This window comes from Aedes aegypti, chromosome 2 (genome assembly GCF_002204515.2).
Source record: "Aedes aegypti strain LVP_AGWG chromosome 2, AaegL5.0 Primary Assembly, whole genome shotgun sequence".
Taxonomy (NCBI): Eukaryota; Metazoa; Arthropoda; class Insecta; order Diptera; family Culicidae; genus Aedes; species Aedes aegypti.
This window is the reverse complement of record NC_035108.1, coordinates 175642876-175665152: the sequence shown is the minus strand read 5'-3', so window position 1 is coordinate 175665152 and position 22277 is coordinate 175642876. Positions and strand designations below refer to the sequence as shown.

Sequence of the window (22277 nt, the reverse complement as noted above, 5' to 3'; positions counted from 1 at the left end):
TGGAATCGATGGAGGAGGCCTTCGTGCTAGTGAAGAGGGAGACTGCGAGAATAGGCCTGATACACCCGATTCTGTTTTTGCACGGATTTTTTTTACACGACCGTGCAAAAAAAGTTTCTATACATTTTTTTTTCGCCAAAACTTTATTTTTGCATGACACGTCGAGAAAAGGTGTAACTTATTTTGCACGGTTTTTGAAACTTCGAACTGACAACTTTTTTTGCACGGTACACATCCCCCATGCAAAAACAGAATCGGGTGTAATGTACATGGTTGCAGGCTGATATAGAGTAGGCCGTTTTCGGGTCGGCGGGTATTTTTTTCGGTTTCGCACATTTTGCTGGACAGTGCTTTGTAAAGCCCAAGCAAGACGGTTTGTTTTCGGATCGGTGGGGATGTTTTTTCTCTTCCGCGCGTTTTGCTGGGCAGAGTGTTCTGCTAAGGTCCAAGCAATAGAGTTCGTTTAGCGCGCGTCTTTGTAGTGATTTAATAATGTTCATCGGCTTGTACGTTATGTGTCGACGGAGTTGAAATTTATTTATTTGTCTCTTCAGTCATGGATGGATTACCAAACATGGGTGAGCCGATGTCCATGTCTTTTGTTTCAAATGAATAAAATATGATAACACATGCTCTCGTCCAGCCAACGGTGAGAATGTTGCGTTTATGAAGCTGTTCAACAAACTTTGAATTGTTCATTACTCCAATTGTCGGCATTAATTTTCTTCCTTTTGTTTTTTTTATTATTGAGGATTTTGCCCTCTAATAGACTCACACCTAAATAATTTTGTCACACCAAAATATTCTCCCACCATGTTTGCCATATATTGGATGGTGTCGTAGCTAACAAAACCAACAAGTAACGCACATGTAACGCATTTGTGCTTATTCCACGACTGGGGTGAGAGGAGTCGAGAATAGTCACTTCGCTCTCGAATGAACTTTCTGTTGCGATTCCGAGAGTCGACTCGAATGAGGTGAGAAGTTCATTTCTATGCGAGCGACACAGTGAACCTCACATTCAGATGTGTTCATTAACAGAAACGTCAATCATTATAAGCTACCATAATTTGCGATTAGGGCGAAACCCAGTTTGTAAACATTGAACTTTAAAATTTGGTGCCTTGTACACCATTCATATTTTACATAGATTAATCACTGTGTAATTTGATACCTATCAAATCAAATCTAATCACAACATATTTTTCGAAAACAGTTCCGTATAAACCCGAATTGTTGTTTTGTTGTAGGTGAAGATGAAAACTAATTCGCCCTAATCGCATGTTATGCATGTTTATATTTCAAGTTTGCAGACGTACTGAAATCGAAAAAAAAACCTGGTCGGGAGACAAACCGTTTGGTGTTCGAAGTTTTATACTGAAATTGTGCTAAAAACTGGTGAAATTGTGTTTCGTTCTGAAAGACGGCAAACAGGTCAAAGATGCCTCGGAAGTAATGCAAGTGACTTATTCTTTGGCATAGGATCACAGCGTCGAAGATCTGATCAGCTGGCTGTACGGGAGTGAATGTTTGCGACTGCGAGCAGATCAGCAATAGAAATATTAGTATTTATATGCTTCTACTGGATCAGCTCACCAAAAAGCACGTCTATGTGTTTAAACAGTTTTCCGGAGCGGCCTACGACAACATCCGGCAGTCCAGCGCGGTTCTGATTGGACCCCGGTGTTTGATCAGCTGTTTTTTCGGACTTGGCGGTTCTCCTTGTGCTTCGGAGGCGATTCCCCTGGGAAAGTATCCGGTGCTGACGACGGCCATGAGATCTAACTATCTGCAGTTGCGGAGGAAAAGAAAGAAATCAGCCGGATGGTGCACCATATGTTCCGTGTATTCCCTCCGATAATTTACTACAGGTAAACCTGCGGAGTTGCTCCAGGAATCCAGAAAATTTCAGGCATTCCTCCGAAGTACCTCTGGTAAGTCCACCAAAATTCATTTAGTGATTCCACCGGAGTTCTTCCAGGAGCTCCATTGCAGTTCCGCCAGGAATTTCATCGGGAGTTACACGGATTTCTTAAAATATCTGTGGAGTTCCTGTCCTGTGAAATTCCAAGAACATCTCAGTATTTTTTTCCAGGAACTCCTCCGGATTTTTTTCGGTATGTTTCTAATAGAATTTTCGGTAAAACATTTTAAGAAATTCCTGCAATTTCCGACAAAATTCTAACGAATTGAATTTTTTTCAGGAACTCCCGAAAAATTGTTGGATGAACATCCCAAACAACATTTCATTGAATACATTTTTGGTGAAACCTCCGTATAAACTCCTGGAGGAATTCCATGACGAACTCCCAAAGAAATTCCTGGAGGAATAATAGGAATCCTTGGAGGAAATGCGTTGGATTTCTGGGAAGAACATTAGACGATGGAATTCAATTTAGACATGTTACAATTTCTTCAACGTTTTCCCCAAAAACATCTCCAAAAACTCTTGGAGGAATTGGCTTGTTTAGGGGTATCTAGATTCTTCTTCTTCTATTTGGCATTACGTCCTCACTGGGACAAAGCCTGCCTCTCAGCTTAGTGTTCATTGAGCACTTCCACAGTTATTAACTAAGTGGTTTGTTTGCCAAAGTTGCCATTTTCGCATTGATACCGTATGCCCAGGGAAATTAAGGAATTTTCCATTACGGAAAGATCCTGGAACGACCGGGAATCGAATCCAGACACCTTCAGCATGGCTTTGCTTTGTAGTAGCAGATTCTAACCACTTGGCTAATATTTGACGAATTCGAGTTAACACAGGTCGGACCCGATTATCCGGAGCACTAGAAGAAAAATAAAAATCAACGATAAAAGAACTTAAATATTATTTTTTATCGTTTTATTTATATGATGCAGTGGCGTAGCCAGAAATTATTTCTAGGAACATTAGGAGGCTTGAGAAGGCTACACAAAAAAAAATTAGGCCCCCTTTCTACATCCAAAACTGCAAAACCATGCATATTGTATATTGCAATACCAGATTATCTCAAATTTATGCATAAAAACTGAAAAACATGAATATCAAAAACCAAATTCCGGATAATCGAGTTCGACCTGTACTTTCGACCAACTTCTAAAAATCTGTGAGATTGTTCTAGAAAATTTGATACATATACCAAGTTGTTTTGTCACATTGCTAAATATAATCGCATAACAGTCACATTGAAATTATAATGGGCCACATAATGGTGTAGTAATGAAATTTCTATCAGATTTATTTTCTGTCTAGTCACTCTATATGGGATATGAACTGTACAATTTCAGCTTCAAATAAATATTGTTGAGCTCTCGGTAATTTATGGAAAAGCCTTCATTCTTCCCCATCTAGATTCTAACATATTCTGGATTTACGGTAAAAATTAAACAAGAATCTAAAGTATCTCAATTTTTCGGGACTTGGAAATATTTTTAAAACACGTTTGGAATTAGTATGGAATTCATTTTCCATTTAAAAGAGAAAGGTATCTCTAGTATCTCTCAAATGTAAAACCAGGGTTCGCTGCAAGGATGAAAGGGAAAAAATGATTTCTCGGAAAATTCTTATAAATTATAAAAAGGCATTCTCAAAGTACACGGTTAAAAATTGATATGCTAAATAGCGTAAAAGTCATACTAAAACAACTTTTAAAGCACGACAAAAAAAAAAACAAAAAAATAGTTTTAAGCAATTTATAGAATTATTATTTAACCCTCTAATACCCAACCCCGGCTTTAGACGGAGTACACTTTGGAATTTTGTGTATTTTTTCGTAGCTCGGAAATCAAAATGATTTTATGTTTGGCTTAAACCTTGACTCATAACACGCGTTTAAGAAAAGTTTTTTATGACTTTCAAAACTTTTTTGTATTTTTGAAAATTGTTTGAAAAATTGTATTCATTTAACGTGTAATATAAAAAATTGTATCTTTTATATTTTTCTACTATCAACCTATCACTGAAGAAGAGCTTGGTGGTATTAAAATAATTTCAAACCTGTTTTTCCGTTAATTACACGGAAAATAAAAATATTTGCAAAAAAATGTTAATAATTTAATATTTTCAAAAGGACCGTAAAAACTTGAATTTATATTATTGCCAAAAATCAGTAACTAGAAGAGCCTTCAAGAAAAATGAAAAAGGAAAGGGATGTTCAAAAATAAAAATTATAAAAATCAAAAACCAAAATTCATAGATTTGCGAATAAAAATAAGTCATTGCCCGAAACGTGTTTGGAACGATTTAAATGACTAAAAATTATATTTAGATTGAAAATAAAAATTTGGGTATTGGAGGGTTAAAATCAGGGTGTCTACTACCTGGAAAAACCTGGAAAACCTGGAATTATCATGGAATTTTATTCAACCTGGAATTCTCAGGGAATTTCGATCACAATCAGGGAAATTATTTTGAGGAAGTAATTCATGATAGAATATGTTCACGACAAAGGATTTTTGCGTTTTAACCCCGAGCTAACATTATTTACCAGAAAACTCTCTTCATTAAAAAAAAAATCGCTCTCAAAACACTATATGAGCTGTTCAGTGAGGATCCTTTCAAGTATCAAAATTCATCAGATTACCAAAACATGATTGATGTTTTAATGTGTTTATATTTATTTAGTAAAGGATTAACATATCGAGGGCTGGTAGCAGATTTCTTTTTAGATACAATTTTTATGCAAGTCTCTGAAAAGCCTTTTTTTTATGAAAGGTTTCTGAAGTCTCTATTTTAATCAAAATAGTTCTGAAGTCTTTTTTCCCTTATCTTGCTTGCAGATAATTAAGATAAAAAATTTCTTCTCATATTCTTCGAGAAAAGTTTCAGGAATTACCCTTGTGGTTGCTCCAGAGATTTTATCAAGAATTCTTCAAGAAATTCCTCTACCAAACTTCCTCCAGATATTTGACTTTTCACCCGAATTTCCCAGACGTTAATCTAAGAGATATCCAAAGTTTCCCACAGAATTTCTATCAATAAAACCTGACTAGAATTTCAACGCTACGGTTATTCCAAAGAATAGCTCCAAAAGTTCTTCGAAGGGTTATTCGAGTGAATCTATTAAGAACATTACAAATAATTTCTTAAATTCGACCTGTGTTTCATTATTGAGTTTCTTTAGATTTTTTTCTAGGAATTTCATCCAAGGAATTTTGAAGTTCATGCAAACGTTTTTCGATCAATTTCTCAAAAAATCCCCATGGAATAATGTGAAGTTCAATAAGGTTGCACACCAGCATTTTTTTATGAGATCCTACGATTGAAGTAATACTTATTCCTACACATTTTTTTTTAGAAATTTCGTCCTGTTTTTCCAGGAGTTCCTCCACAATATCCTGCGAGATATGATTTTTTTTTTATATTTTTCAATTATCTTAGCAAGAATTTAGCAAGAATTCTAAAAGTTTTTCAAGAGTGAGTCTTGCTTAAAATCCTCTTTCATCAATGGTGACCTAAGAAATTACATAAGTAACTGTAACAGAATATACCCTTAAATTTGCTTTAGGAATACGTCACGAATTTTTCTGAACAAACTACTGGAAGAATGCTCGAGAAAAAAGTTTTGAAAATTTCCTTGAGAAATCTCTTAGAATTTATGGAGTAATTTCCGAAGAAATCTTAGGAGCAATCTCTGGAGTAGTTTCTAAATGTATCCTCATAGAAATGTGCAGTTAAAATCTAAAAAAAATGTGAAGAACAATTTTGTAGAAAATCCTGAGAAATCCTTGGAGACATCTAGAGAAGTTTTAGGTTGAATATTATAACATGTTTTAAACGGGAGTCTTGGAGGATGGTCTAGAAAAACTGATTGGAGAATCACCGGATAAAATCTTAGAAGAGTAAGGGCTTTTTAAAAAAAATCTGAAATAATATATGGGTACTTCTGATGGAAGCCCTGAGGTATTGTTGGTGATATTTTTTGAAAAAAATACTGGTTCTATTTTGAGATATCCAAAACAATTTTTTTGGAGGAATTCCTTAGGAAATTCTTGGAGAGTGAAAATCTCAAATAACGATATTCATCAATCCCTATCGTAATGTCGTCATAATACATCAAAGAATGTTTGCCCTTTACTGGCATATATCAGATTTGTTGGTATGTCGTCGTAATGTCACGAGAAATTTAAAAACAAGTTTAAGTAATTCTCAGAAAAAATGTCTGGTCTGATCAAACTATTTCATCCTGATTCCTGTTAGGCTTCGTTTTGTTTTTTGATTACTGTTTCGTCTCGTTTTGATTACTTTTTAGTCTCTTTTTCTGGAAAGAGGTTTCTAAATTTCCTATTTTCAAGAAACTTAGTCACCACCAGCTTAGCTTCATGCACATTTTTTTAAAATTTTTGGAAAATATTTGATTTCAAAACAATCGATTTTCGGTAAGTTTCCTAGAATTTGAACAACTTCAAATTCAAAACTTCGTAACACTTATGATTAATTTAGAACTTTTTCGAAGGAAATGCAAATCATCATTTTTTTTAAATTGCCACAGTTAAATGTTATACAGTCGAACGCGATTACCCAGGGGCTTTCCCGGGATTTCCGTATTTCCCGGGTAGTTTTATTAAAAAAGGATTGACCATCTATTTTCAAACAATTTACTTGTCATATCATTCTAACCAGGGACCTTCGTTAGCCGAGTTAGAGCCCGCGGTTACAAAGCAAAGCCATACTGAAGGTGTCTGGGTTCGATTCCCGATCGGGCCAGGATCTTTTGGTAATGGAAAATATCATCGTACTCATCGTACCTGCCACACGATATACGAATGCGAAAATGGCAACTTTGGAAAAGAAAGCTATCATTTAATAACTGTGGAAATGCTCATTGAACACTAAGCCGAAAAGCAGGCTCTGTCCTAGTGAGGATGTAATGCCAAGAAGAAGAAGATCATTATAAGCAATAACTTCACTAGATAACTAGTTATAATTCAATGCTGGTTTGTTTTCCGAAATCAAATAGTTGTTGATAAAAAGTATATACTTTGGACGATATGTTTTTTCTAACAATGATTATAAGCTATAGTAAACAAAAGATTTTTCGAAGGATTTATTTTCATGAATTGAGTGGGCTTATAAAGTTTTCAACATAAGACTCTAGTTGGTATTTATTCTAGTGCTTGAAAAGATTGCTTCGATGTTGGTAAATATGATTTGAATTTCATTTGAAGCCTGACGATTAAAACGAAGCCAACAGATTTTTTGGATACGACGAGCCAGCTGGATGTCCTTCGGTATGATGCTGACATATCCTCAAACAAACCGACCAGTTAGGCCTCTCGCCTCCTGCAGGACCATGACGTCGGAGCTCTGGAATCGCAGATTTGTCACGACGAAGCAGAAGAAGTTCTTCATGGTGTGGAACTTCTTCGAGTATCAAAAGGAGATCATGCAAATCATCGTGACTGGCAACTTTAACATCGATTTGAGAAAAGAGGAGAACATGGAGTTCGCGAACTTCATGGAGAAGTACCTCAACCTCAAACTGGCCTCGGAACCCACTAAAGCAACCAATCTTAGTGGATCATGCGTGGAGCAAGAGTTACCGCTCATGCTTCTTCTTCCAGTGACCGATTCTATCGGTGTTGAAGTGTTAACCGTACCAACCAAATAATAACACACAATGTCCATGATAGGTCGGATTTGTCATGCAACAAATAGTATGAGGTTTTTATCAGTAGAAATCTTTCATGAGTTTGTGACTGTCTCAAGCCAGAAAATAGAAGAAGCTAACGTTATCCAACGTCAATTTGGCGGTTGTATCTGGGAAACAACCTCTTACTTTTTATGGCAGAGAAGCTTGCTGGCATTCTATAATGATGAAAGAATGGAAGCGTAGGGGAACGGTTTATTTCTGTTCGCCTCGGGTTCTAGCAAATGCTATGAACTGTGATAGATACATCAACTGTGATATATTAAGAGTGGTGTAAGAGTGAAAGATACAACTACAAAGTACGAGGAAAGGGACGGGCCTGGGATTGAACGTATGACCTTCTGCATATGAAGCAGAAGCGGTAGTCTTTAGACCACCAGCCCGTCCCCAGAAATTAATTGATTCATATAATAACACTCGTATAACTCTTGTTGAGTTATTGTAAGCATACTTTTAATAGTTCCTGATGAAACACACGGAATGATCTGGAATTCCTTTATGAAAAGGAATGATTTCAACGCATTCCTTGATGAAAATTTGAGGAAGTCTCAAGACGTGTTCCGGAAATTCCTGGTCCAACTAGTTAAAGGTAATCCTAGAATAACGCCTTAGGAACACTACGGTATTTAAAACATAAGATACAAATAAATCCAAATAAAAACCATTCATAGCAAGTATCGATTGTCACACGTGTTGAATAGTAAGCGCCGCGCGGCGATTCATTTGTTCCTCATAGGGCACGTTTACAAAATTTTACGAGGCTTTCCTCTGAGGGAATGACGCGCCACACTTGAGCAAGGAATGATTCAAATATGACGTCCATCATTTTTAAGGATTTAAAAATCCCCTCCCCCTCTTTCACATTTTGTTCCAATACCGAATCCACGCACATGTCACACTTTCGTAAACTAATCGCCCCATCAAATCCGCCAACACCAAACCCACCGTCCCCACCACCCCCCAAATGATGGACGGCATTTTCGTATGATCCCCAATGTTATTCTCTCATACTGCCCTTATACGCCTACTTGTCCCATGTTCTATGTAAACCTTATGGACCGCGGGACAAATAACGGCAGCATACGAATCAAGCAAACGGGGTGAGAAAAATGTGGGGCCTAGATAGCTTCCCAGGGCATAGCATATCTTCATGATTTCCATATGATATACACATGCAAAAAGTTGTCAATTGGAAAAGAAAGGTCTCAGTTAGTAATTGTCGAGGTGTTCATAAGAACACCAAGTTGAGAATCAGGCTCTGCCCCAGTTGGGGCATAGCACCATAAAGATGAAGAAAAGTGCGAAGCGTCGTCCCCTCAGTGGGAGGCCGCATGAAATTTTGGGCAAATATCCCAATAGAGTTACCTACTTGGCAATGCACATGCCTGAATTAAAATAGTTTTAATAAAACTTACATTTTCACATCCATTTCTTAGTCAGTCGATAGGCCAGGAGGTTACGACTCTCGTCGGGATGGAAATCTCACGAGACAACGACCACAGTCGATAAACACCGACTCTCGGAATACAGCGAGAGTTCACTCGAGTTCATTGGGCTTATTCTACGACTGGCGTGAGGTGACAATTGTCGGTGTCGTATAGCGAGGTGACAATTCTCGACTCGAGTGAAGTGACTCGCCGTGCAAATCAAATGGAGAGTCACTTCACTCGAGTCGAGAATTGTCACCTCGCTATACGACACCGACAATTGTCACCTCACGCCAGTCGTAGAATAAGCCCACATTCCTAGTGACCATTCTCACTGCATTCGACTGTCGGAATCGCTCACTCTAAGTGAGACGACTATTCTCCCCTCACGCCAGTCGTGGAATAAACACAATTATGTTGGATTGTACATTGAATGCAAGGTGCGTGCTTTTATGAAAGTGCCATATAAACTGACGTGTGAGTAATTATTTTTCCACGTTGAAAATGTGCACGAGAATCTATTCCTTAACTAAACGAACAATATACTTACTGAAAATATATTCACTAGCATGTATTTATCTAAAAAATATGGTTTGCCATGGACTAATCACTTATCGAAGTGAGTCTTATGACCCAAGGATCCTTTCCAGTAACTTTTGTGGTAGCAAAAGTAAACACGGTTTCTAAATAGCAAACACTCAGTCCATTGTCTGAAAATACTAGACTGGTTATCGTGTGAAGGCCAATCAACTCCAGACTAAATGTTTATCTTGCCAATGATCCTGGACTAAATCCAGGACTATAATTTAGACTTTTCATCTGCTTATTTATTTCAAGGGATAACGTACGATCCAGTAAAATCTAATAATTTTATCATAATACACGCCGTTGTATTAAACAATCATCGTTTTTTGTGGCATGTTTTTCTTCTAGTAACGGATTTTCATCAAGGATTTTGGACATCTACTATTAAAAACTATCAACTGATGGATCATACATTTCGTAGTTGAACAATCAGGATAGTGATATTGCACAGAGAATTACCACAGAGAACCCTAATAGTTGTTTACCATCCTCAATGTACAATCGCAATATTCTTAATACTTCTAGATTGGTAACGACGCCGGCCACGTCCTTATGTCCATCGGGGAGAAAACATAATGTTAATTAGATAGTTATTGTTAATTAGTTACTATAAAACAGGAAAACCTCCAGCATTTTCCACAGCTATCCTGGAAGTAGGAGTGTTTGATGAATGAGGTATCCGACCTTAAGGATACAACTGTGGTAAGCTATTAAGTCGATTTATTCAATTCTAGCGATAGATAGATAGTGATAGTGATGATATTTGATGGCATTATTAAGAATAACACAGGGAGATAGAGAAAGAGAGCTATTAGAAAGAATATTACTAATATGAAAAAAGGACGGGCCACGACTTCCTGCTTGGGAAGCAGAAACGATAGCCATTAGACTATCAACCCCGTCCTTTTCAAGGATTTCGGACATGTTCATTGACACCGACACGTTAATGCTTCCAGTGGACGATTATGTCCTTTGAAGGAAACACCACACTAGACAACGGACTAGCATGCAACGCCTAGTGGCACAGTCGACATACGTTCCTGACGAAAACTTTTCTGGACTGAAGCAGGAATCGAACCCACACTCCTTGACTCGATGCGGCTAAATGCTTGGTAATACTAACCGCACGGCCACGAAGCCCCAGTAGTATCTCATTAGTCTTTGGCAGAATACCACAAAAAGTCATTACAGCCGACTCTCCACATCTCGATGTTCTATATCTCGATATCTCTCCCTATGTCGATGATTGCTTCGGTCCCTTCATTCTGCATACGATTTTTCTCTCCATATCTCGAACCGGATCTCGAAGTGTTCCTGATAATTTTATGTTCCCAATTTTCTCTCCATATGTCGATATGAATATTATCAAAGGTTACTAGACCAAATTTAAGCGATTCAAAACAATTTGGATACTCGAAATGAAGTTTGTTTGTTTATTATTTTCCTAGTAACGGATCCAGTGTTCATTGAATTAATTTTCTATGTCTCGTTCTCTCCCTATCTCGATGGTCACTCAGATATCGAGATGTAGAGAGGCGACTGTATTTAAAAATTAAAAAACGCTTATTTAGTACAAATAGCAGGGTGGAGATTCAATATGGCATAAATCATATTATATAACACTGAGTGGCCGTTTGACAAAACAACCATTTGCTTTCACCATAGTTATACTCCTTCTCTCCAAATAGCCATAAGAACACTAAGCTGAGTAGCCGGCTCTGTCCCAGTGAGGACGTAAATGCCAAGAAGAAGAAGAAGAAGAAGACATCCAATCTGTACCAAAAGGTGGGGATTTTTTGTTTGCTTTTATTTAATGAACTAATTCTGTTCAAATTATAGATTTTTATTAAAGACCCTTTGTGTATTAATTAACACTAAAACAGATTTTGATATTAACACTTAATTGTTCTAATTTATTTGGTTTTAGTTCATTTTGGTAGCATTATAACATCTTAAACTTCAATCTTTATCGTCAAGCTCTTCGCAATCAATTTCACTGGAAGAGTCCGTTGTGAGGTCTTTCAAATTGCTTTGTACTCCATGGTCGGATGTGGCTGCGCTGAGCCTTGGTAGTCCTTCACTCGTTCTAGAAGCAAGCTGGCCATCCAACAGACTGCTAGGATTGCCGAATGCTCTTTCCAGATCTGCAATGCCTGAACTTGTACTAATGGGGGAAAGCTCATCGTTTACGAATTCCGTTGGCCCAAATTTTGGCATTGCACAGTAGCCATCCGTCATCTCCGGTGTAGATTTGTAAAATCCCGTGGGATCCTCAAACGGCAAGGGTTTGAATGTTGAAACCGGGTACCGATTCAAGCTGTATGGTGGTGCTTGGGGTGACGATTTCGGGAGGTAGTTTACGGTGTAACCATTACTAGGACGAGATGCAAAACTGGACACTCCAATCGGCGTTGGAGGGATCGGTTGATATTGTCTCATTGCAGGATGGGATGGACCAATGTGAGACGGTGTATTGAGAAGAAGTGATTGCACTGGAGCAGGCCCATTTGGAGTTTGACTGAAAAGCCATAAACGATCGCCAACCACCATGGGGCGCGCAAAGTTACCAATTCCAAGTTGGGAATAGTAATGCGAGGCTAGCTGTTCAACGTCGGATGTGTACTTTCGTTTCCATTTGGTACGTCGATTTTGAAACCAAATTTTGATTTGCGTTTCAGTTAGATGCAGAGATTTGGCCAGCGCTGTTCGCTTTGCTACTGATAGATATTTTCCTCGCTCGAACTCAGTCTCTAATGCTTTGATTTGTGCAGCCGAAAACGCTGTTCTCGGTCGTTTCTTACGGTCGTCGGATGTTCCTGAAAACAAAAAGAAATAAAAATATAAGGCCATTTTAAGAGTTGCAGTACATGTTATTTTGATCTGATTATCTATAAATAGCCCCACAGAAATCTTGAAGCAAAAAAATTTAGAAATGTCCGTTCATATATGTAGAACACTTCTACATACTCTATTTTCCGCATTTCCCGCCACGAAAATGCTTCTGTCACCAAAGTAAAATGTCATCAATCATTTCTAAGAGGCATTTAATCGTTTTCTAATTGCCTTTGAGCGTCACAACGTTTGCCTGTCGTTGCTTGTGTTACATGATGGTTGAAAATTTTGCCTTATGAATGAAAACACAAGCTGGTTTTCCTGCTATTACATCCAAACAGGGGCAGTCACTTACACGGTTATTGACTGAGAGATTACTTTGCAGACGACAATTTTTGCATTTATATATCGTGTGGTGATAAGTTAAGTACAAAGATACTCTATGCTCGGGGAAGTCTAGAAAATTGCCAACCTGAAAAAATGAAAAGACCTACGTCTGGTGGGATCGGAATCTACCACCTGCATTATGGTCTTGCTGAAACCGTTACACTATTTTGGCCCAAATCGACCCAGATTGTGTCGCAATGGGAGAGAAATCTTAGTAACTAAGCTTGAGGATGGATCCCAAAAAACTTTTCAAAGCCAGTTGCGATCTCTTTCAGGGACTCCTACAGGGATCTTTCCAGCAATTCTTCTAGAGATTACTCTACCAATTCTCCCAAAAATGCTTTCAGCGATTATTCAAAGGATGCTAATAGGATTTTTTCAGCATTTGCTACAGGGAATCCTTGAGCACTCCAATACTACTACCTTTAGTAACTTCCTCAGGGAATACTTGGATTTTTCTTTTCTTAAGACTATCCTTGAATTTGAGGAAAAAAAATCTCTGGTCGAATTTCTTCAAAAAGTTTGGATTATACCCTTGTGAATTATCTTGGTAGCTAGGTATCCTAGAGTAACAACGAGAGAATTTGGTTGAAGGATTAGTCGATTAGCAGGTCCTCCAGATGTTTTTCCACCAGTCGACTAATCCTATACTACTCCTTATCATCCACGGTTAATCCAAGGAATTGCTCAAAAATTTCTCGAGAAGTTATTCGAGGAAATGTATTAAAAGCTTTTCAAGTAATCCTCAATGAAATCCTCCTTCATCATTTAGTTTCTCTAAATTTTTTTTTAGAGAGTTCTCCAGCATTTTATCTAAGTATTACTTCTCCAGTTGTTCCAAAAATGTCTCAATAATATTTTCATAAAAATCGCAATTTAATCTTCAAAAGATTATTTAAATTTACACACACCTGTTAACACTACAGTAACTTTTCTAGGAAATCCTGTGATCATCCCTACATACATGTTTTTAAGGATTCCGTCCGATATTATTTAGGATTTCCTTCAGAAAATCCTACGGGATATTATCCAGAAATTGGGTTGTTTCTTAGCAAGTTATTCACTATCATACACAATATTCGGTACCATTATACATTGTTTGCATTTCAACCTTTGTTTTATAGAAACAATTGTTTTATCTTGCGTTTCGCGAAAGAAGCTTAGAAAAATAATGAAAAACCGATTTTTGACAGAATTTAATATGTTGAAATGATGTTAAATGAGCGGTGAGTGGCGTCCTTACGGTATACAATTAGTGTGCAATGAAAAGGCCGAAAAAACTTAAAAGTTGACTTTCTTAAAACTAGGTCTTTGTCACTTTTAACCTTTTGCTTCTAACCCTCTCAATTGTACCAATAGGACGGTTTCTATTCATGACACTTTTGATTCACTTCAACAGGGGTGTTTGTTTTAAAAGCTACCAAGCCAATATTTATGAACAACTAACTGTCCCAGCAAACGATTGTGCTACTTTTCCCCGAATGTCGGTTCCTCGAATGCTAGTTCCCCGAATGACCCGTTTCCCCGAAAAGTGGAGAAGTTCAAATAGATGCTGGAATAGATTTCAGTGGCAGGATGGTGAATATGAAAGAACGATAAGCAATCAAAAGGAGGAGGTATTTGGTCATTCTCGACTATACACATGTTGTCAAAAATGCTGAGGGTGGTGAAACTTGTAGGAACCGCCAATGAAATAAATAAGGGTGCATATCATATGGTCAGTACCTTGGCCATCCTGAAATGTATACAGTTATGACAATTATGAGTGCCAAAAACTTTTCGGGGAAGTGGGCTATTCGGGGAAACGGGATATTTGGGGAACTGGCATTCGGGGAACTGGCATTCGGGGAAACGACATTCGGGGAACCGACACTCGGGGAAAAATAGCACAACCCCAGCAAACGTTGTATTGCCCAGTAGGCCATAGAAGCTAAATAAAAAAGCTGCACAAAGTATATGTCAAATTTTGCAGCTATCTCGGAGGTTTTTCAAAAAATATTACTCCACACAAACACGTCGGAGCCCTTGAGGAAAACAAAAGTGAAAGAATTGTTCAAATCGGTCGTCACGTTCTCAAGCCAATTCGCGACATACAAACACCATTCGATTTCTATTTATATAGATAGAAATGCCCTTTTGTGTGCATCTCACTACCCTGTTTAAGGGGTCTATTTCGTAAATCGACCAGATTCATGTGACTCGTCAGTATTCACTGTCGATCAAAGTAAGCATGCATATTTCAGATGTCACCCGTCGACTTCCATAGAAATTCAGTCACATAAAGTGACAACTGTCGAGAAACTCGAGTGACGGAGCCGTGTCGAGCAAATTTTTTGGTCGACATTGACCCCAGTCGAGTCACTTTTGAGCGACTCGACTTATAAAATAGGGTCCTAAATGTATTTCAATTCTTTATTTTTTTCCTAATAATTCAGTTCGCTAACGCAAATTAGTTTAAGGTAAAGATAAAGCAAAGCCGCACATGTTGAAGCATGTATCGCACCTTACTCACTCAATTTTTAGTCGATTAGGTAACTAATAATACATTTGAAGCTCTTATAAACAAAGAATTGTTGTCAAAAATATTCGGATTTATGATTCAGTACTTGAGAAAATTATGAATCCAATATGTTTGAGTGCTAAAACCATCTGCAAGAAGTTTTGAAACTCTGATTCGAAACTTTGAGTCAGATAAACTAGAGAAAAAATCAAGCCCTGATGTATTTGTTAAATACAGTGATACCTCCATGAGTCGATTTCGACTCATGGAACCATACTAAAAACAGAATTTCATGGTTACTATGATGGTCCCTAGAAGCCACTTTCTAAAGGATTTCTGTTCCATGACTCGATATTTCCATGAGTCGATGGTCCCTTCAATATCGACTCATGGAGGTTTCACTGTACATCAACGAACAATGATAAGCTACTTTCTGGAAGTTTCTTGATGAGGATGTAGAAAATTCCATAATCGCCAGCGGCTTTCATATTTTTGAATTTTTTAATAGTAGTTCTTACTTCTTCCAAATCAGTCTCCAAGGAATTTTCGAAAACGTTTTTTTGATTGAGAAAGTTTTCAAAATCCTGAGTAACTTGATTTTCTATTGGACTACTGAGCCCTAAATTGAAATTTTGCGCGGTTTCAAATTGCTTAGCAAGTTTTTGAGCTTTTTCGCAATTAGTTAGTAATAATCTGTTTACTCTTTCAATGCCGGTATTGGCTTCTAAGATTTTTTTTTCAAAATTTTAGATAATTTCCAAAAGGCTTAGAGCAAGGGTCCAATTGAGAAATGTTTGTTTCTTAAGCGAAGTATGCACTTCAACAGAAAAGTAATCGCCTATCTCGATGGATGGGAAATTTCTTGCAAGAAATGCTCAAGAAAAGCATTTTTCTTTGATCACAGTACGCAGTCAATTCAAAAGGGGGGTCCCTATAGGAAATTTCTTGACCATTTCTTGGGCAGAAATTTTTACTTTTCTTGAGCCGAACAGCATACCTTGCTTTAATTGTGAAAATCATTTTTCAATTTCTTTCTGCACTGCCCATAACTGCATATCTGTAACATTCGACAAAAGTAGGCATTGAGTAAATGGAATTATAAGTGTGCATTTTATGGCAGTATGGGAGGAAACTAAAATTTCTAAAAATTACTGCGATCTCAAAAGTGATTATTTGAGGTTGAAAATTTGTTCAACTCATATCACATACTAGATGAATAATTAAAAAATAATTCTGATAGAAATTTCATTGCTACCACATTACAAGGCTCATGTATAATCTCAATGTCCCTGTTATGCGGTTACAATTACCAATGTGACAAAACAACTTGGTATTTTTTTCGAATTTTCTAGAACAGTCTCACAGATTTGAGTTAGTTGATCGAAAGTATTTATCATTTGATGACTCTCCCCGGTATTGACTCGAAATTGTCAAAAATGTCGAATGTGACATATATGCAGTTATGGGCAGTGCAGATCCTGCCATATAATTTTCAAAGCAGGATCGCTAGTGCGTTGAAATTGCCATCTCCTCACGTTTTTAAGACGGATCAAGAGTTTAAGATCATCGTCTTTAAATACTCAAAAAAAAAAAGAAAGTGGAGCTGATAGGATTGAGAATTGCTTCATGGGATATTTGAAATGTAACAGGGACATAATCAGAATCAAAATTAAGGACTGTTCATTTTATAAAGTGGACACCTTGTGCATGCTGTATCTTTTCAATTTACCAATGGAATCAGCAAATTTGGCCATAGATGGATAAATCACTGAAGTTACCAAGTGTCAGAGGATGGTGGAATATAATTCATTTTTTAAAGCTACACCTTTAGTAGAATAGTAAAGGATGAAAACATACGATTTGTTCATAAAAATGAGGATTTTTGTTTTGCGAAAAAAAAGTTTAAATTTGACGAACTGCTTTTCTTAGGAGTTTTTGGGAATACTATTTAGCTCTTCAACCAAAAGCATTTTCTAAGATCTTATATTTTCATTGCATTGTAGAATAATAGTTGAACGATGCACAGGTAACCGTTTACGATTTTATTAATAAACTAGTGGGCCCGGCAAACTTCGTCTTGCCATCAAGTAGGCTGTTGAAAAACTCTATGGATCGTCCCGTACAAAATGACAGTTCCGTTCACGCTCGTTTTTCCGAGTTTCCCGGTGAATATCCTGGGATTTTTATACACACAAACACGTCGGAACACTTGACGAACAAAACGGAAATATAATCATTCAAATCGGTTGATCCGTTCGGAAGCCATTTCGTGACATACAAACACCACTCCATTTTTATTTATATAGATGAAAAAGATTCAACACAAACAAAGTGTCCATTTTATAAAGAACAGTCCTTAGCATGAGATCCCAGTTTGCTACAAAGATGACTAGAGTCGATTAAGACCAAGTCAATCGTAGAAGGGTTCCTAGAATTGGAAAAACATGTAGGGTTATCAGTGTATTGAATTGAGATGTATCCTGAAGAGCACTCATCAAATAAAATGAATTATTCCATAAGCGATGTTTGGCATTAAAGTCACCAATGACAAAAAAAAATGACTTATTGCGAGTCAATTTCGCAATTCAGTTTGGAACAAATTAACTTGCTGCCCAAAGCATTGACAAGGCAATTAGGTAGCTATGAAAGTATACATATTTACCAAGTTTTGTTTCTACAGCAACACCTAAAGTTTAACATTTTTAACAGTATTTCATATCAACGTTCTACAGTGCTATCAATTACAACAAATATAATGCAAGAAATCTAATGAATCCGTATGCCAAAATCAGCTCGTGAGATTTTTGGCTGAGTTGCTAGTGGTGTCAGTAGTTGTAATTCCTTGGAGAATGGGTTTGATTCCCGCTCAAATCGGAAAAAAAACTTTTCGTCGGTTACATCCCGTACCTGTAGTACTTTCTTCCGACGCTGCTTCACTGCAGTTATCCATCATTTCCTCGTTACAACTGGAATCTGGCGATGTAGAGCATTCCACATATGGATCATTGCTGGATGATCTATCTTCTGTTCTATCCAACACTTCTTTTCCACTATGTAAATGATTTACACCACTGTTTTCATAGCTTTGCTTAACATTTGATCCCCTATAGATATCCGGTTTAGCTAACAAGTGCTCAATACTGAAATTGTTTTTCGCTCTGTGGCTGTTAGGTCTATCATTATTTTCACTTTCCATGTTGATCATGAGAGCATAGAACACGCACTTTCCGAAACTCACAGAACTCGCGCAAAGAACCGCCGAAGCCTACACGTGTTAATCCGTCGACGCACAAAATTAATCTAACGCCCAAGAAAATCTTCTGGTTCTGGCTTTCCCTCTCGAGAAGCTGAAGATCAGATTTTCCGGCCGGAGTTTTGATGTTTGTTTTCTTCACCATTTCCGTCTCTTGATCGCGGTAGTATCGCTTTTTTCTTTTCTTTCGTGGTTCGTTCACGCCCCTTCTGATGGTGTCATTTGGGAGGCGTTCCCGTTGAAAATCACTCACATCATTTAGTCGAAGCAAGGCGATAAATCATGCTAATTACCACAGTCGGGCCATCAGAGGCAAAGATCGTTCGTTTGCTCAGCAGGACAAGAAGGGGCGCCCGCTTCTGCTGCTGGGTGCTAGAAGACGATCTTGGCGTGCACTTATTTTCTAGGTTGATCATCACTTGCTGCTAAATGGCGGCTGATGGGTTTGAGGACAGAATTTCAGAGGTTCCAAAGCATGTAATTTGCGAATAGTAAAGACCTTAAAATAGCAGGGTTTAAAAAAATTTCTGACCAGTTCTTAGTTTTAAACATGGTTTGAAAGCTTTCGTTTAACGTATTGACAGTTATTAAAGGTCATTTGATTTATTTATTAAATATATTGTTCCTTAGGGTAAGGAATAATGGAACACCTTCCCTATACACATGACAACATCATATAATAAAGTATCCCATGAAACAATTGGAAACCACTGGTATACAGTTTCGATGTAATGAAAACCACAGGGCAATGGTTGGGGATACTCCAAATTAGCTCCGTCCGTCACCGAATGCGCGCAACATTTTCAGCTCTAGCAATTTTTGTTTGATCTTTTTTCAAGAAATTATCATCGCTTCATTTCGTCGTTAGTATCCCATATGTTCGGCTTCATAGGCGTGATATTTATTTTGAATATTGAGATGTTAATTTTTGGCGTAGGTACTTACGTGTATCTACATAGGACACGGACAGCGTGAGGATAGCTGGGATGTCATTTGAGGCGAAGATGAGGCAGCGATCGTAATTAGACTATTCGCGGCGCACGTAAAGCCGCTCAAATGACTGTAATTAGGACCTCATTTTTCATGCCAGTGAGAGAAAGAAGCAAGTGATTTTAATTAAGTTTGAATATTTGGGGACGGTTGTTTCGCTTTGATTATCTCAACGAGACAGCTATTTTTTGTGCGATTATCGGGAAAGACACTTACTCCACTCATCAGAGAAAACCTTCTAAGAGATTCTGATTATACTTTTGAGCATGAGCATGGTTGACAGCTTTGTACTTGCACTCCGTGATGGATCAGAACAATCGAAGTTGCACAGAGATTTCACTTTGTCAGAATACTTGGGGGCTCAACTTCCAAATGATAGCTTAGGATGTTACAATCATATTTTTGTAAAGGGTGAACTCTGAGAAATGACGTTTTGAGGTTTCCTGTCGAAATTTTTGAAAAAAGTACGATTTTCGTAGGGAATAGGGTCCTAAAGCCCTGTCCCAATTTTAGTGCTAAACGCTTAAGTTTAGGCCAACAACACATGTTTACTCAATTTTCTAATGTTTTCCGTTGGTTTGAGTCCAAAAAACATTTTTTTAGATTTTGTCACAATCCTTGGCTTAAACTCAAATTTTGGGTGTATTTTGTTTTCCGTGTCCCTTCCGAAATATCAGATAGGAACAACCCCAGTGGTAAAACTAAAACCCCTGTGGTGTTTTTGTCGACTAAGCGAACGTCAAACATGATCTTAAGTGTCAAGGTTCATTTATGGACCCAATTTTTAAAATAAAGTTTAAACATGATTTAGCCGTTATTTGAGCGGGAAATATTGCTAAAGTAGTTGCAGTAAGATGCCTTTTCGTGTTATTGAATAAAAACAAGATTTCATTAAAAATTTTAGGACCCAATTTCAAACAAATATTTCTAGTTTAGCAAAATTTCGTAAAACTAAGCTATCTAGAAAAATCATTTACTGTATGTTTTACACGAATATTTTGGACATTGGTTTTTGCTTTTGGAATAATACTAGCTTCAAGTTTGATTCCCACTTTTGATGATATAAAATGAAAATGTACTGACAAAACATAGCTTTCGAACATTTGAAAACCTCCAAACTTCATTTCTCAAAGCCCATACAAAAGATTGATTATAACATCCTCAACTACCATTTGGAGGCTGAGTTTTCTAACAAAGTGAAATTTTGGGGCACCCTACTAACCATTCTCAAAGTGCACAAATTGAGAGTTCGAAGTTTAAGGTGAAACTCCTTTGAATCCACTAATAACTGTATAAAAGTAGTGGTACACAAAAAAGATTCTCCTATTTGTTGGTAATAGTGAAATTATAATTGATAAGACGTTGTTGCCAGTAATCGCTACTTCAATTTAAGTCTTTTCCCCTTCGACTAAATAAGGTCGCTTGATGTCGTACTTAACCATCAACGTATCTGGCAGCCCTGCAAGCGAGCAGCCGGCGTAAAATTAGAAAAATAAAAAAAGCGAAATGCTGTGATCAAGTGATTGTTTTTAGCACGGTTTGGTGAAATTTTAAGTTGTTTTCATCAGAAATCCACCAGTAATTGTTCTTTAATTAACAAGTAGTGAAAGTAAACTGTGTAGGAGGTTCTATGTTTAGCGAAAGTGGTAAAATTAGGCGAAAAGTGTTCTTCGTTCGTAGGCGGATAAGTGTAAACAATTGTAGCAAAGTTAAACGTCCGTGTTGAAAATTAGCACGGTTCATAAAATTTCCACCAGCTTCTAGTGTTAAAACTACGGAAATCGTAAGGTAATAGTGTTCTGATCTTTCGTTAGCAATTTGGGAATGAACTTACTGTAGGTAAGTGAAATATTTTGAGAAATAATGTGGACTTCCAGAAATGTGTTTGTATATGTAAGGAAGCCATTTTCACTGCCATGACAGGGATTCCTTCCTATATGTCCTTAAAAGTCAATAACGGCGCACAGTGATTTTTTTTGCCGATTTTGTGATCGAAATAGAATAGCGTCTAAACTGTTGGTTTTAGTGAAAAAGTTTGTTCAGAGAAGTTTCTTGATTTGTAAAAGCGCTTCTTTTGATACTAGCGGCCAGGTGATTAAATCACCTAAAAGTGAGAAAAAAAAATAATTTTTTTACTTGTTCGAGATAGACGGTCGGTGTCTTTAGCAAAGTTGTAGCACATGTTAATTCAAGACACTTTGTCTAAGACACCAAATTTCTATCTCTTATACATTACAAGATATGTAATTTTATCTTAAAATGACCCTTAAAAATCAAAATTTTAGTATATCTTTTTTCTACAATTTTTGACATTTTTTGTATCTTCTACAAAATTGTTCAACTACCAAATCTACATGTTTTTGCTGAACATTGCAACTTGCTATCTCTTATGATAAAATAGTTATTTTCAAATAATCGATTTTTATGGGGCTTTTTTGGACTAATTGTATTAATTTGGACGCAAATTGACGCACATAGCGATTTGCGATTCTGAAAGGACTATTTTTTCACTTTCAAATGACACTAAGAACTTTTGGCCAGAAGCCGTTTATTGATTTTTATGTTTAAACTAGTTAAACCATAAAAATACATTTTTTGCGGTTTTACGACTTTTTTCTCGTTTTCATAACGTTATTTCATATATAACATGTTGGATTTGATACGTTATGACCATT

The 22277-nt window shown here is 37.1% G+C and overlaps 1 protein-coding gene across 1 annotated transcript; it reads right to left on the bottom strand.

The window, feature by feature from the left end:
• Nucleotides 1-11500: 11500 nt before the first annotated feature.
• On the bottom strand, nt 11501-18965 carry LOC5574343 (homeobox protein MSH-B). Its single transcript, XM_001661328.2, has 2 exons — nt 18267-18965; nt 11501-12456 (listed from the first exon to the last, which is right to left on the bottom strand). The coding sequence occupies exons 1-2, from the start codon at nt 18562-18564 to the stop codon at nt 11600-11602; spliced, it is 1155 nt and encodes a 384-aa protein (XP_001661378.2). The 5' UTR covers nt 18565-18965; the 3' UTR covers nt 11501-11599.
• Between the last annotated feature and the right edge of the window lie 3312 nt (nt 18966-22277).

Bases quoted from the DNA above. Each gene is read 5' to 3' on its own strand.
- LOC5574343 (XM_001661328.2), bottom strand. From the start codon at position 18,564: ATGATCAACATGGAAAGTGAAAATAATGATAGACCTAACAGCCACAGA. The intron at 12,457-18,266 runs GTACGGGATGTA...TTTTGTTTTCAG, and splicing joins GTCGGAAGAAAGTACTACAG to GAACATCCGACGACCGTAAG.